Source organism: Strongylocentrotus purpuratus, unplaced genomic scaffold (genome assembly GCF_000002235.5).
Source record: "Strongylocentrotus purpuratus isolate Spur 01 unplaced genomic scaffold, Spur_5.0 spur5_scaffold_14, whole genome shotgun sequence".
Classification (NCBI taxonomy): Eukaryota; Metazoa; Echinodermata; class Echinoidea; order Camarodonta; family Strongylocentrotidae; genus Strongylocentrotus; species Strongylocentrotus purpuratus.
Genome location: NW_022145599.1, coordinates 30,918,369 through 30,930,966, shown reverse-complemented (window position 1 = coordinate 30,930,966; position 12,598 = coordinate 30,918,369). Strand labels below are relative to the sequence as shown.

General features: G+C 40.6%; 1 protein-coding gene across 1 annotated transcript; it reads left to right on the top strand.

Moving 5' to 3' along the window:
- The first annotated feature begins 7,654 nt into the window (after positions 1-7,654).
- LOC115918602 (G patch domain and ankyrin repeat-containing protein 1-like) lies at positions 7,655-10,545 on the top strand. The gene is made up of 2 exons (XM_030984718.1): positions 7,655-7,735; positions 9,373-10,545. Exon 2 carries the CDS (start codon positions 9,393-9,395, stop codon positions 10,530-10,532), a length of 1,140 nt encoding a protein of 379 aa, XP_030840578.1. The 5' UTR covers positions 7,655-7,735; positions 9,373-9,392; the 3' UTR covers positions 10,533-10,545.
- Positions 10,546-12,598: the final 2,053 nt, after the last annotated feature.

Here is a 12,598-nt window from a genome sequence, read left to right as displayed (position 1 = left end):
GATTGATATTGTTAAGTTGTTTCATAACATCACTCAGTTTGATTTGATTCGAGATATATCTCATTAATAAAACAGTATAAAGGCTGTATGAGTCTCGGACGAACCATCGCCACTAATCTTGGTGCCAACACCGTTAAACCATGCTCCAAATTTAGTAATACATTTTGTATGCCCTATAAAGACCCGGGGCTGGATTGTGTAGGAGAACGGATGATTGATATTGTAAAGTTGTTCCATAACATCACTCAGTTTGATTTGATTCGAGATCTTTCTCATTAATAAAACAGTATAAACGCTGTACAAGTCTCAAACGAACCATCGCCACTAAACTTTGTGCCAACACCATTAAACTATGCTCCACATTTGGTTATACATTTTGTGTGTCTATAAAGACCGAGGCTTCCCAGGATCATTTAAGAGAATGGAAGATTGATATTGAGAAGTTGTTCGATAACATCACTCATTTTGATTTGATTGCGCATTATGTCTCTTAATAATGGTGTAAAAGTCTCTAAAGAGGAGAAAATAAAGAGAGAAAGAGAGAGAGAGAGAGAGAGAGAGAGAGAAAAAAAGATGTGAAAGGGAAAGAGGAGAGAAAGGAAAAGAAAGAAGAGGAAAAAGAAAAGAAAAAGGGGGAGGGGAAGAAAGAGATCAGGGGGAGGGGGGCCGAAATGGGCCTTGCCTCCCATGATGTTGCTTCCACTTCCCCCTCCCAGCAAAACAAAAAGAGAGAAGAAGGAAAGGGAAAGCAAAAAGGAAAAGAGGAGATAACGGAAAGGAAAAAAAAAGAGGAAGAAGATAAGAAAAGAAGGGGAATATCAGTTACTATTTTTTCCGCCAACAAGTTGTGGATCCGGGGGGGGGGGGCAAAAGGCCCTTGCCTCTTCCCCCCCCCCTCCCCCACCGCCAAAAAAGAAGGGGGAAAAGGGGAAGGGAAAGAGGAGAGCTAAAAGGGAACAAAAAAGAGGAAGCGGGGGGGGGGGGTAAGAGGACACTTTTTGGGGGTCTCGAAATTCGAAAATTTGACATTTTGTTCCGTAGGGGGGGGGGGGGTGTTGAGGTCACCTTTTTTAGGATAGCCATTGGCATAATTAAAAAAAATAATTTAAAAGGGGGGGGGGTTGCTCCAAGATACACACATAACAAAAAACCGAACAGGGGGAGGTTCAACCCCAAATCCCCCCCCCCTCCGTACGCGCCTGCTCTTCTGATTACAGTTTTCGACTCTTAATCCTCGTTTGTTTTCAGTCCCCCCCCCCCCTCCCGCGCGAAGCGCGGAAGCTTGTACATTTCATTAAATCATTAGAGAAAGAAGACCATTCGTTGTACCGTTTTCGACTCTTAATCCTCGTCTGAATTCAGTTCCCCCCCCCCCCCTCCTATCCGCGCGCGCGAAGCGCGGAAGCTTTTACGTTTCATTAAATCTTTAGAGAAAGAAGACGATTTGTTGTACCGTTCCCGACTCTTAATCCAAACCTCCTGCGCCAAGCGCGGAAGCTTTGACATTTAATTCAATTATTAGAGAAACAAGACGATTTTGATACCTTGTCCGCCCCCGGAAACTCATGGGTTGAAGGCAAATTACGGTCAGATAAGTATTCAGGGGCCCGCCTCAGGGCCCCTGGTGGGGTCGAGAGTGCGGAAACCCCTGAATCTCAGGGGTTTCAGGCATTTGATTACGGTCAGATGAACATAATTTTTATACCTTATTTGTGAAACTGGCAGGACACTGATTTGCGTGAGGTCCAGCGAGCGGAGCCCCAAGAAGCTCAGGGGTTTTAGGCATTACATTGCCGTCAGATTAGCATCCAGTAGGGTCTAGGGGCAGAGCCCCTGGAAGCTCGGGGTTTTAGGCATTTGATTACGGTCAGATGAACATATTTTTATACTTTATTTGTGACACTGGCAGGACACTGAATGGCGTGAGGTCAAGCGGGCGGAGCCCCCAGAAGATTAAGGGTTTTAGGCACTAAATTTTGGTCAGATGAGTAGGCAAGGGGCCTGCCCAAGTGCCCTTGGTTGGGTCCCGGGGACAGAGCCCCCGGAAGCTCAGGGGTTTTAGGCACTAAATTGTGGTCAGGTGAGTATCAAGGGGCCTGCCCAAAGGCCCTTGGTTGGGTCCCGGGGACAGAGCCCCCGGAAGCTCAGGGGTTTTAGGCGTCTAATTACGGTCAGATGAGCAATTTTTTGATACCTTATTTTGTTGTGACACTGATAGTTAACTATTTTTTCTTTCTTGCTCTCTTTCTTTCTATTTCTCTTTAAAATGCTTTTCCAAAAAAAAAATTGTGGGGGGGGGGGGGGCTGGAGGCTCCCGATCCCCGCCGTTCAGCGGGCCCTGACATGTAGGCATCTTAAGAAGCATATTTCTTGCCTGGCTGTTAATTTACAAACACATACAAAAGTATAATTTACTAAAGAATGAGGACAAATCTCGGAAAATTATGTCATTTCAGCATTATTTGTAAACCACCGTTATGGAATTAGAAATAAACCACGTTTAAATTTTATTTCCCCCGAGCCCCCTCCTCGATCAATACGCCAGTTCCCCCCCCCCCCCCGATCTACTCTTTGTTGGCGGAAAAATCGCAACTGATCTCCCTTACCTTTCTTATTTCTCTTTTTTTCTTTCCCTTTCTCTCTTCTTTCCCTTTCCATTCTCTTCCTTCTCTTTCTGTAAGATTTGATGGGGGGGGGGGGCGAGGGGGAGGTAAGGTCATTTCGGCCCCCACCCTTCTCCACATGTTGTTGGCGGGATTAACTGCAAATGATCTATTTCCCCTTCTTTTCAGCTTTTTTCGGTCCCTTTTAGCTCTCCTTTTTTCCTTTTCCTTCTTTCTCTCTTTTTTTTAGCGGGGCAGGGGAGGCAAGGGCATTTTGCCCCATCCCCGCCCCGATGCACAACTTGTTGGCGGAAAAATTGCAACTGATACCCCCTTCTTTCTATTTCCTTCCTTCTCTCTTATTTTTTTGATTGGGGGGGGGGGAGAGGGGGAGGCGAGGCTCTTTCGTCCCCCCCCCGATCACTTCTTCCCCTTTTCTTTTCTTCTTCCTCTTCTTTCTTTCCCTTTCTCTCCTCTTTCCCTTCTTTTCCTTTTCTCTTTCTCTTTCTTTTTTTGTCCTCCTTTTTTCCCCCTTTTTTTTCCTTCTTTTTTTTCCCTTCTTTTTTTTTTCCTCCTTTTTTTTCCTTCTTTTTTTTTCCCTTCTTTTTTTTCCTTCTTTTTTCCCCAGGGGAGGGCGCCCGGGCCCCCTGGATCCGCCACTGCGGCCAGGCACTAGTGTAGGAAAACTTCAAATGTTAATCAGTTATATGATAAAATAACTTGTCTGTGGCCTGACGAAAAAGTATATATTTAGTCAGGCCTAAATTGAGTTGCAAAACAATTATTGTGTTAAAAGGAAAAAACATATTTGATGACATTCGCAATACCACAATTGCCGATACAATTGGATTACTCGTTTTTGTTCTTTTTCAAAACTTACTTGCTGAGCCCCATGAAACTCAGGGATTTGAGTCATTTTATAACGGTCAGATAAGCATTCAGGGGCACACCTTAAGCCCCCGGAGGCTCAGGGGTTTAAGGCATTAAATTACGGTCAAATGAGCATATTTTTATACCTTATTTTTGACACTGGCAAGGTCACTAATTGCGTGGGGTCCAGGGGGCGGAGCCCCCGGAAGCTCAGGGTTTTAGGCGTTTAATTACGGTCAGGCAAGCGCGTAGCTAGGATTTTATTTTAGGGGGGTCGGAGCACGCGATGCGTGCGAATCACTTACAGAGCGCGTTCCCTGGGGGGGGGGGGGATGCAGGGAGGGGCGAGTTTCCCCTCCCTCATACGCGAAGCGCGGAAGCTTTGACGTTTCATTAAATCATTAAAGAAAGAAGACGATTTGTGTACCGTTCTGGACTCTTAATCCTTGTCTGAATTTCAAAATTGTTTTTTTGTCTGCTCCTTTTTCTTCCTATGACCTCTTCCCTTTTCTCCTCTCTTTTTTCTTTGGGGGGGGGGGGGACTTATTGTGACACTGGCAGATCACCAATTGTCGTGGAGTTCAGGGGGCGAGGCCCCGGAAGCTCAAGGGTTTTAGGCATTAAATTAAATGAGTATCAAGGGGCCCGCCTTAAGGCCCTTGGTTGGGTCTAGGGGCAGAGCCCTCGGAAACTCAGGGGTTTTAGGTGTTTAATTACCGTCAGATAAGCATTCAGGGGCCCGCCTTAGGGCCCTTGGTTTGGTTCAGGGCCAGAGCCCCCGTAGGCTCAGGGGTTTTAGGCGTTTTATTACGGTCAGGTTAGCAATGTTTGATACCTTATTATTTTGTGACATTTGCAGGACACTATTTGGCTTGGGGTAAAGGGGGCGAAGCCCCAAGAATTTCCAGTGGTTTTAGGCATTAAATTACCGTCAGATGAGCATTTAAGGGCCGACCTTTGGGCCCTAGGTGGAATCCAGAGGGTAGAGACCCCGAAAGTTCGGGGGGTTTAGGCATTTAATCACGGTCAGATGAGCATATTTTGATACCTCGTTTTTTCTGTGACACTGGCAGTTCACTATTCTTTATTTCTTGCTCTCTTTAATATACTTTTTCAAAAAAGAGGTGGAGGGCGAGGGAGCTCGAGGCTCCCGATCCCGACCGTTCCGCGGGCCCCGACATGTAGGCATCTCAATAAGCATATTTTTCTTGCCTGACTGTAATTTTCGGAATATGTCATTTTCCAACAAACGCATAAAAAAGTATAATTTAATAAAAAGTGAGGAACAATCTCGGAAAATGATGTCATTTTAGCAACATTTGTAAGTCACCGTTATGGAATTAGAAATAACCCCCCCCCCCCGAACCACAACTTATTGGCAGGAAAACTGATCTCCTCCTTCTTTTCTTTTCTTCTTCCTCTTTTATTTCCCTTCCCTTTATCTCCTCTTTTCCTTTCTTCCCTTCCCTTTCCTTCCTTCGCTCATATTTTTTTTTGATTGGGGGGGGGGGGGGGGCGGGGAGGCAACAGCCTGGAAGGCAAGGCCATTTCGGTCCCCCCCCCCCCAATCTCCTTCTTCCCCCTTTTCTTGTCTTCTTCCTCTTCTTTCTTTCCCTTTCTCTCCTCTTTCCCTGTCCTTCTTTTCCTTTCTCTCTCTCTCTCTCTCTCTCTTTATTTTTGCGGGGGGGGGGGCGCTGCCCCCCCCCTGGAACCGCGCCTGTGTTATAGAGCAACTTAACAATATAGGAATATTCCGTTCTCCTAAATAATCCAACCCCGGGTCTTTGCAGACACACAAAACGTATTACTAAATTTGGAGCATGGTTTAATGGTGTTGGCACCAAGTTTAATGGTGTACAGGTAAGTTAGTTTGAGACTATAGCTTTTATATATATATATATTTTATTAATGAGGTATATCTCTAATTAAATCGAACTGAGTGATATTATGGAACAACTTTACAATATCAATCATCCGTTCTCCTACACAATCCAGCCCCGGGTCTTTATAGGGCATACAAAATGTATTACTAAATTTGGAGCATGGTTTAACGGTGTTGGCACCAAGATTAGTGGCGATGGTTCGTCCGAGACTCATACAGCCTTTATACTGTTTTATTAATGAGATATATCTCGAATCAAATCAAACTGAGTGATGTTATGAAACAACTTAACAATATCAATCTTCTGTTCTCCTAAATAATCCAACCCCGGGTCATTATAGGGCACACAAAATGTATTACTAAATTTGGAGCATAGATTAACGGTGTTGGCACCAAGATTAGTGGCGATCGTTCGTGTGAGACTCATAGAGCCTTTATACTGTTTTATTAATGAGATATATCTCGAATCAAATCAAACTGAGTGATGTTATGAAACAACTTAACAATATCAATCTTCTGTTCTCCTAAATAATCCAACCCCGGGTCATTATAGGGCACACAAAATGTATCACTAAATTTGGAGCATGGTTTAACGGTGTTGGCACCAAGATTAGTGGCGATGGTTCGTTCGAGACTCATAGAGCCTTTATACTGTTTTATTAATGAAATATATCTCGAATCAAATCAAACTGAGAGATGTTATGAAACAACTTAACAATATCAATCTTCTGTTCTCCTAAATAATCCAACCCCGGGTCTTTATAGGGCACACAAAATGTATTACTAAATTTGGAGCATAGATTAACGGTGTTGGCACCAAGATTAGTGGCGATGGTTCGTTCGAGACTCATACAGCCTTTATACTGTTTTATTAATGGGATTATCTCGAATCAAATCAAACTGAGTGATGTTATGAAACAACTTAACAATATCAATCTTCTGTTCTCCTAAATAATCCAACCCCGGGTCATTATAGGGCACACAAAATGTATTACTAAATTTGGAGCATAGATTAACGGTGTTGGCACCAAGATTAGTGGCGATCGTTCGTGTGAGACTCATAGAGCCTTTATACTGTTTTATTAATGAGATATATCTCGAATCAAATCAAACTGAGTGATGTTATGAAACAACTTAACAATATCAATCTTCTGTTCTCCTAAATAATCCAACCCCGGTCATTATAGGGCACACAAAATGTATTACTAAATTTGGAGCATAGATTAACGGTGTTGGCACCAAGATTAGTGCGATCGTTCGTGTGAGACTCATAGAGCCTTTATACTGTTTTATTAATGAGATATATCTCGAATCAAATCAAACTGAGTGATGTTATGAAACAACTTAACAATATCAATCTTCTGTTCTCCTAAATAATCCAACCCCGGGTCATTATAGGGCACACAAAATGTATTACTAAATTTGGAGCATAGATTAACGGTGTTGGCACCAAGATTAGTGGCGATCGTTCTTGGAGACTCATAGAGCCTTTATACTGTTTTATTAATGAGATATATCTCGAATCAAATGAAACTGAATGATTTTATGGAACAACTTAACAATATCAATCTTCCGTTCTCCCAGATAATTCAACCCCGGGTCTTTCGTAGGGCACACAAAATGTATTACTAAATTAGGAGCATAGATCAACGGTGTTGGCACCAAGATTAGTGGCGATGGTTCGTTCGAGACTCATACAGCCTTTATACTGTTTTATTAATGAGATATATCTCGAATCAAATCAAACTGAGTGATGTTATGAAACAACTTAACAATATCAATCTTCTGTTCTCCTAAATAATCCAACCCCGGGTCATTATAGGGCACACAAAATGTATTACTAAATTTGGAGCATAGTTTAACGGTGTTGGCACCAAGATTAGTGGCGATATGGTTCGTTCGAGACTCATACAGCCTTTATACTGTTTTATTAATGAGATATATCTCGAATCAAATCACACTGAGTGATGTTATTTAACAACTAAACAATAGGCCTACTAAATGTCCATTATCCTAAATAAACTATCATTACAAAACTAGCTAGATTAGGGAGTGTATAGCCGCTCCGAGGAACGTTTGCTATTTTCAATTCCCTGCTTGTACTTGGCTTCACGGAGTAATTCGTCCTTTATAATGATTCTCTTCATTCCGGAGCAATGTACATGACCTAATGCTTACGAACGTACTCATGTACTGAATACATGTGTATATGACAGAGTACGCACGCCGCACGTCTGTGACGTAGGGAATAATGAATATTCATATCGCCGTTAATCTTGGTGCCAATATATGCTACCGAGATTGATAAACGTTTACGAAATCGAGAGCAGAGCCAAAGAACTAGATTCTAATTTATAGTGAAAGTGAAATAATTTGATAGGTAAGTAAGATTATTTGAATGCTAATTGATATGTTGAGGTATGTCATGAACATTTAGCCTTCTCATGAAATGAGCCAGTGGTCATCACTTGCCTTTGAATGGGGAATAGAAGTGGAATTCCAACTACTGAGCTGAGCCTGTTTACACGCAATGAACTGCCACAATGTTAATAACGTGAATGAGCGGTGTGCGCGGCCGCGGTGGCCGGTGGCTTATTTCACGAAATTGCCAATATTTCATTCATTTTATGTGTAGACTCTAGTAGTCTAGATCTGTCTGTAGTGTAGATCTAGTTGTTTTGACTTTTGATTACGCTGTTTGAAGTTTGTGTGATATGATGTTCTATGCAATGTCAGAGTGTTTGCTTGGATGGACCGCATGCAAGAGGAGAGAAGAGAGAATGTTGGTGACTGCAGCTGGGGAAGGCGAGTTGGCTCAGTCGGTAAAGCATCTGCCTGTCGAATCAAACATCTCGAGTTCGAATCCCACCCAGGCGAATGACTGAAGCCTGCATTGTGTGTTAACGTGCCCCTGCCGTTGTTTCATAGTTGCAGGCTATGTTAAGTGGAAAACACCCCTTCCCTAGGATAAGATGTTAAATGGAGGCCCTGTGTAAAAAGTACAAGAATAAGAAGGACACAAACGTGCTATAAGCCTATAATAAACATTTTCCCCCTTATAATTCTCTATATCTACTATTACCGTGTATAAAGGCTGAAATGTTTGAGCAGTTTTCTTCTTTTCCAAGTCGTTTTTTTAGGTTACTGGTACATGCAGGTTAGGTTACGTCATTGAGTGAATAACACGATCACACTATAATACAATGCGATCACACGATAACATACACAGGGCCAGCGTGCAGCGTGATTTCATGGCAGCAGGCTATGTATTAATACGTAGTCTGTTGCCATGAACAATCACTCTTCTTTTTTAGTTCAGTCTTTTAGTATAATACATTCAACAATTCACATGAGCCTAATGATAGTAATAATAGGTACCGGTACTTACTTTCTGTTTTTTGTCTCTGTTAATAGAATTCATGTTTATTTGCTCCACTTACTTTGTGAAATTATTTCGAAATGTAGACCTATGTGAAATATGAAACAATAAAACTGAATAAACGGAATAAATTGAAAAGACGACAATATATTACGTTTCATTTTAAAGAAAGGTGCGCGGACATTATCATTAGTTCAAAGCATCATGACAATGCAGTCACTCACTGGCAACAGGCATTGACAACTGTCACTACTATTGCACTGCCGTCTGCCAGCATGAGGACAGACAACGGCAGTATTGAAACTAAAGTTATTCCTGTCTAACTAGGTCTGAATAGATTTTCCTAAACTAAAGTTTTAGTTTATGTGTTACTTCCTTTCCTATGTCATTGCCATAGTCTTCAATGAGTGGGAAACAAAATCTTCTTTTCTACCATTGTCTGTACGTCTACCAACTAATTTGATTTTTTTTTAATTGAAAATTTACTGTATCTTTAGTAAGTTTAGTGCACTTAGGTTACCATAACTGTATCCCATGTGATCAATCGTTTGGTTATAATAAACCATGTACATTTAGATCTACTGCACCTGATGTTGATCTTGTATTTCTCTTCTTTCTTTTTTTTCTTCATGATACAGATGATGACACTTGACCAACCATGGCGTATCTGGGGAAAGTGAAACCAGTGGATTTTGTGAAAGCAAAGAAAAAGAACTTGGAATCTCTGCAGGCAAGGAGGTCATATGATCAAGAAATCAAAGGAAAGCAGGAAATTGCGGGAAAGGAAGCAAGGGAATTTTATGAGAGTCTTATTGCTGAATCTCCATCAAGTCAGAAGAAGTCATCTGATAGTACATTAGAGGATGATGGTGATCGTTACTGCCAAAAGAAACCTGAAACCGGGAATAAACAAGTGAAATATAAATCATCCAAATCAAAGCTTCCTGCTTCTGATTCTCCCAGGACTAACAGCTTGACAAATTCAGTGCATAAACCCAGAAGTGAACAAGGTATTCACCTGTTACTTAGGCTCTGCCAAGAGGGAAATCTTAGCGAAATCAGGAAAATTGTCAAAGAAGGGAACAGCAACTTGGACAACGCTGATCGGTTTGGGTGGAATGCACTGATGTGTGCTGCGTACAGTGGCCATGTAGATGTGGTGAAGTACCTTGGAAGAAAACATCCTGCAGGGCTGACACACAGAAACAAGCAGGGGCAGACTGTTCTCGAGTTGGCACAAAGAGCAGGCCATGATGAAGTCGTGGAAGCGCTAGAGCAGATGGAGAGGAAAGAGAGTTGTTTTGATCGTCGAACAAGGAACATTGAGGGTTGTTCTCGAGGTCGACAACCTATCTGGTGCGAAAAGTGTGAGTCTGACTTTAAGGACGAGATTCGGACCCATCGGCACTCCACCGCTCATCTGTTCAGCTGCGGCCATGGCCCTCGGCCGACCCACTACCACCTCCCTGAATCCAACCGCGGTTTTCAGATGATGCTTCACGAAGGTTGGGACAAAGAGAAGGGGCTTGGAAAGGAAGGTGAAGGACAAAAGTTCCCGGTCAAGACAATCTTGAAGAGAGATCGCGAAGGTTTGGGCTCGGCAGACAGTGATGTGAGGCCCAGAATTACACATTTTAAACCCTTTGATACCAGTGCTGTGAAAAGACCAAAGAAAAAAAAGAATGAACGTAAGAAAGCCGTTGCTGTAGAAGATACAAATAGAGCCAGACACTCCAAGAGCCATAGACATAAAGCTATGGAAATTGACTTTAGGATGTCATTTCATGCACAACCATAGTTTATTTCAGATTATGACAGACATTGGCTGGAAATATTTTTCTTTCAAAACAATGGTTTCTTCCCTCACTATAATTACTTCTCATCAACCTGCTTATTAGAAAATGTGATTTATTCAATAATGACCACATATTGAACAAGTGCAAGTGCACTGATAAAGGTTTCTGGCAGGTATATTCCATTTTTTTGGTGAAAGCGTTATATATAATTATTTGAGACACTGTTCATGTAAAAATATAGTTAACCTTCTATTAATCCTCTCAAAGGAGGCAAGAAAAGTAGTCTGTATGGGCAGGTGTTCTTTATGTACAGTTTCATTGTCAATTCATTTACCTACATTTTTCGATGAGAAACTACATATTTTTTTTAAGGGAATCAGAAAATGTGGTCTTTACAGGCAGGTGGTCTTTCTATTCAGATGGTCGCTAAAACAGGTTATACTGTATATGACATATCTTTGTAATTTATCAAAAATGAATCTATGACTACCTTGAAAAATATCTTTCTAGAATTCTTATGATTTCTGATTTACCCATGTTCAGGTAGAAGCAACCCATGTGCTTTAGAATATCTGCATTCGTCACTAATAATTATGATTCTCAGATAAGGTTCCGTCAAAGGGGTTAATTTTTATATATAAAGTGTCTAAATATGCTGATTTGAATGCTATTTCAGAAACAGATGTAGTTGATCTATTTATGTTTACTGTCCATGCTAGAAAACCAACCAACATTTGTTATCATGTGTCCTTAGCTCGCCATTGAGACATGAAAAAGCAATAATATGTGCTTGTCAGCCAGAATACATGTAGTATATAGAAAATAGAAATTATTTATTGTCTTTATATCATTCATACACAAAAACTGACAAAAGCTGATTGCTTGGGGTATTTGATATATTATGATATATTTTGACTGTCTATGTTGTAAAAATGATGAAGTATTTGTTAAGGCTGTGCAGGGTAGTCGAATGCTCGAGTACCCGCACGGTTGACAACTACTCGGGTACGATTTCTCGTACCCGAATATTCGGCAATTTTTTTTTTTTTTTTTTTTTCAACTGCAACTCAAAGTAAAATTGCATGCGTTTTCGGCGACAGAACTGGGATACTGCTCCAGTGGTATGGTGGTGGCAAAAAAAAAAAAAAAAAATCAAAAAAAAAATCAAAAAAAAATAAAAAATCAAAAAAAAAAAAAAAAAAATCAAAAAAAAAAAAAAAAATCAAAAAAAACATGGCGTCCGAATACTCGAGTATTCGCTTGTAAGCATAGGAGTGTACTCGGGTACCTCATTACACTGTTGTGCACAGCCTTAGTATTTGTACTGTTTACATGAATAAAGATAAATAAATAACTGCTGGTGACTGGGTTACAGATCATGGTAAGATTTGATATCTTAAAGCATAAAACATTTTATTGGTTGATTGATTGATTGATTGTCAGATGGATTGATTGACTTATTGAATCTAAAGTGATTTGTTCATTGACTGTCCGATTTGCTGCCTGATTTCCTGACTAACTGATAAAAGAAGTAATTGCTTGATTATTGATTGATGGATGGATTAACTGACTGACTGACTGATTAAGTAACTGATTGATTGATCGATTGACAGATTGATTAATTTATCAATTGACTGACTAATTGAATGTTTGTTTGACTGATTGATTGATGGATGGATTAACTGACTGACTGACTGATTAAGTAACTGATTGATTGATTGACTGACAGATTGATTAATTTATCAATTGACTAATTGAATGTTTGTTTGACTGATTGATTGATGGATGGATTAACTGACTGACTGACTGATTAAGTAACTGATTGATTGATTGATTGATTGACTGACAGATTGATTAATTTATCAATTGACTAATTGAATGTTTGTTTGACTGATTGATTGACTGTTGGTTGTTGTTTTGTTTTTTTACCTGACTGCTAAGAAAGCATAAATGCGCTATTTGATTTATTGATTGACTGACCGGTCAATTCTTTTAATGATTGGGCTGACTGATTGATTTGGATCTGCAATGACCGATTTAATACCCAAATCCTAATTGTTTTATTAAA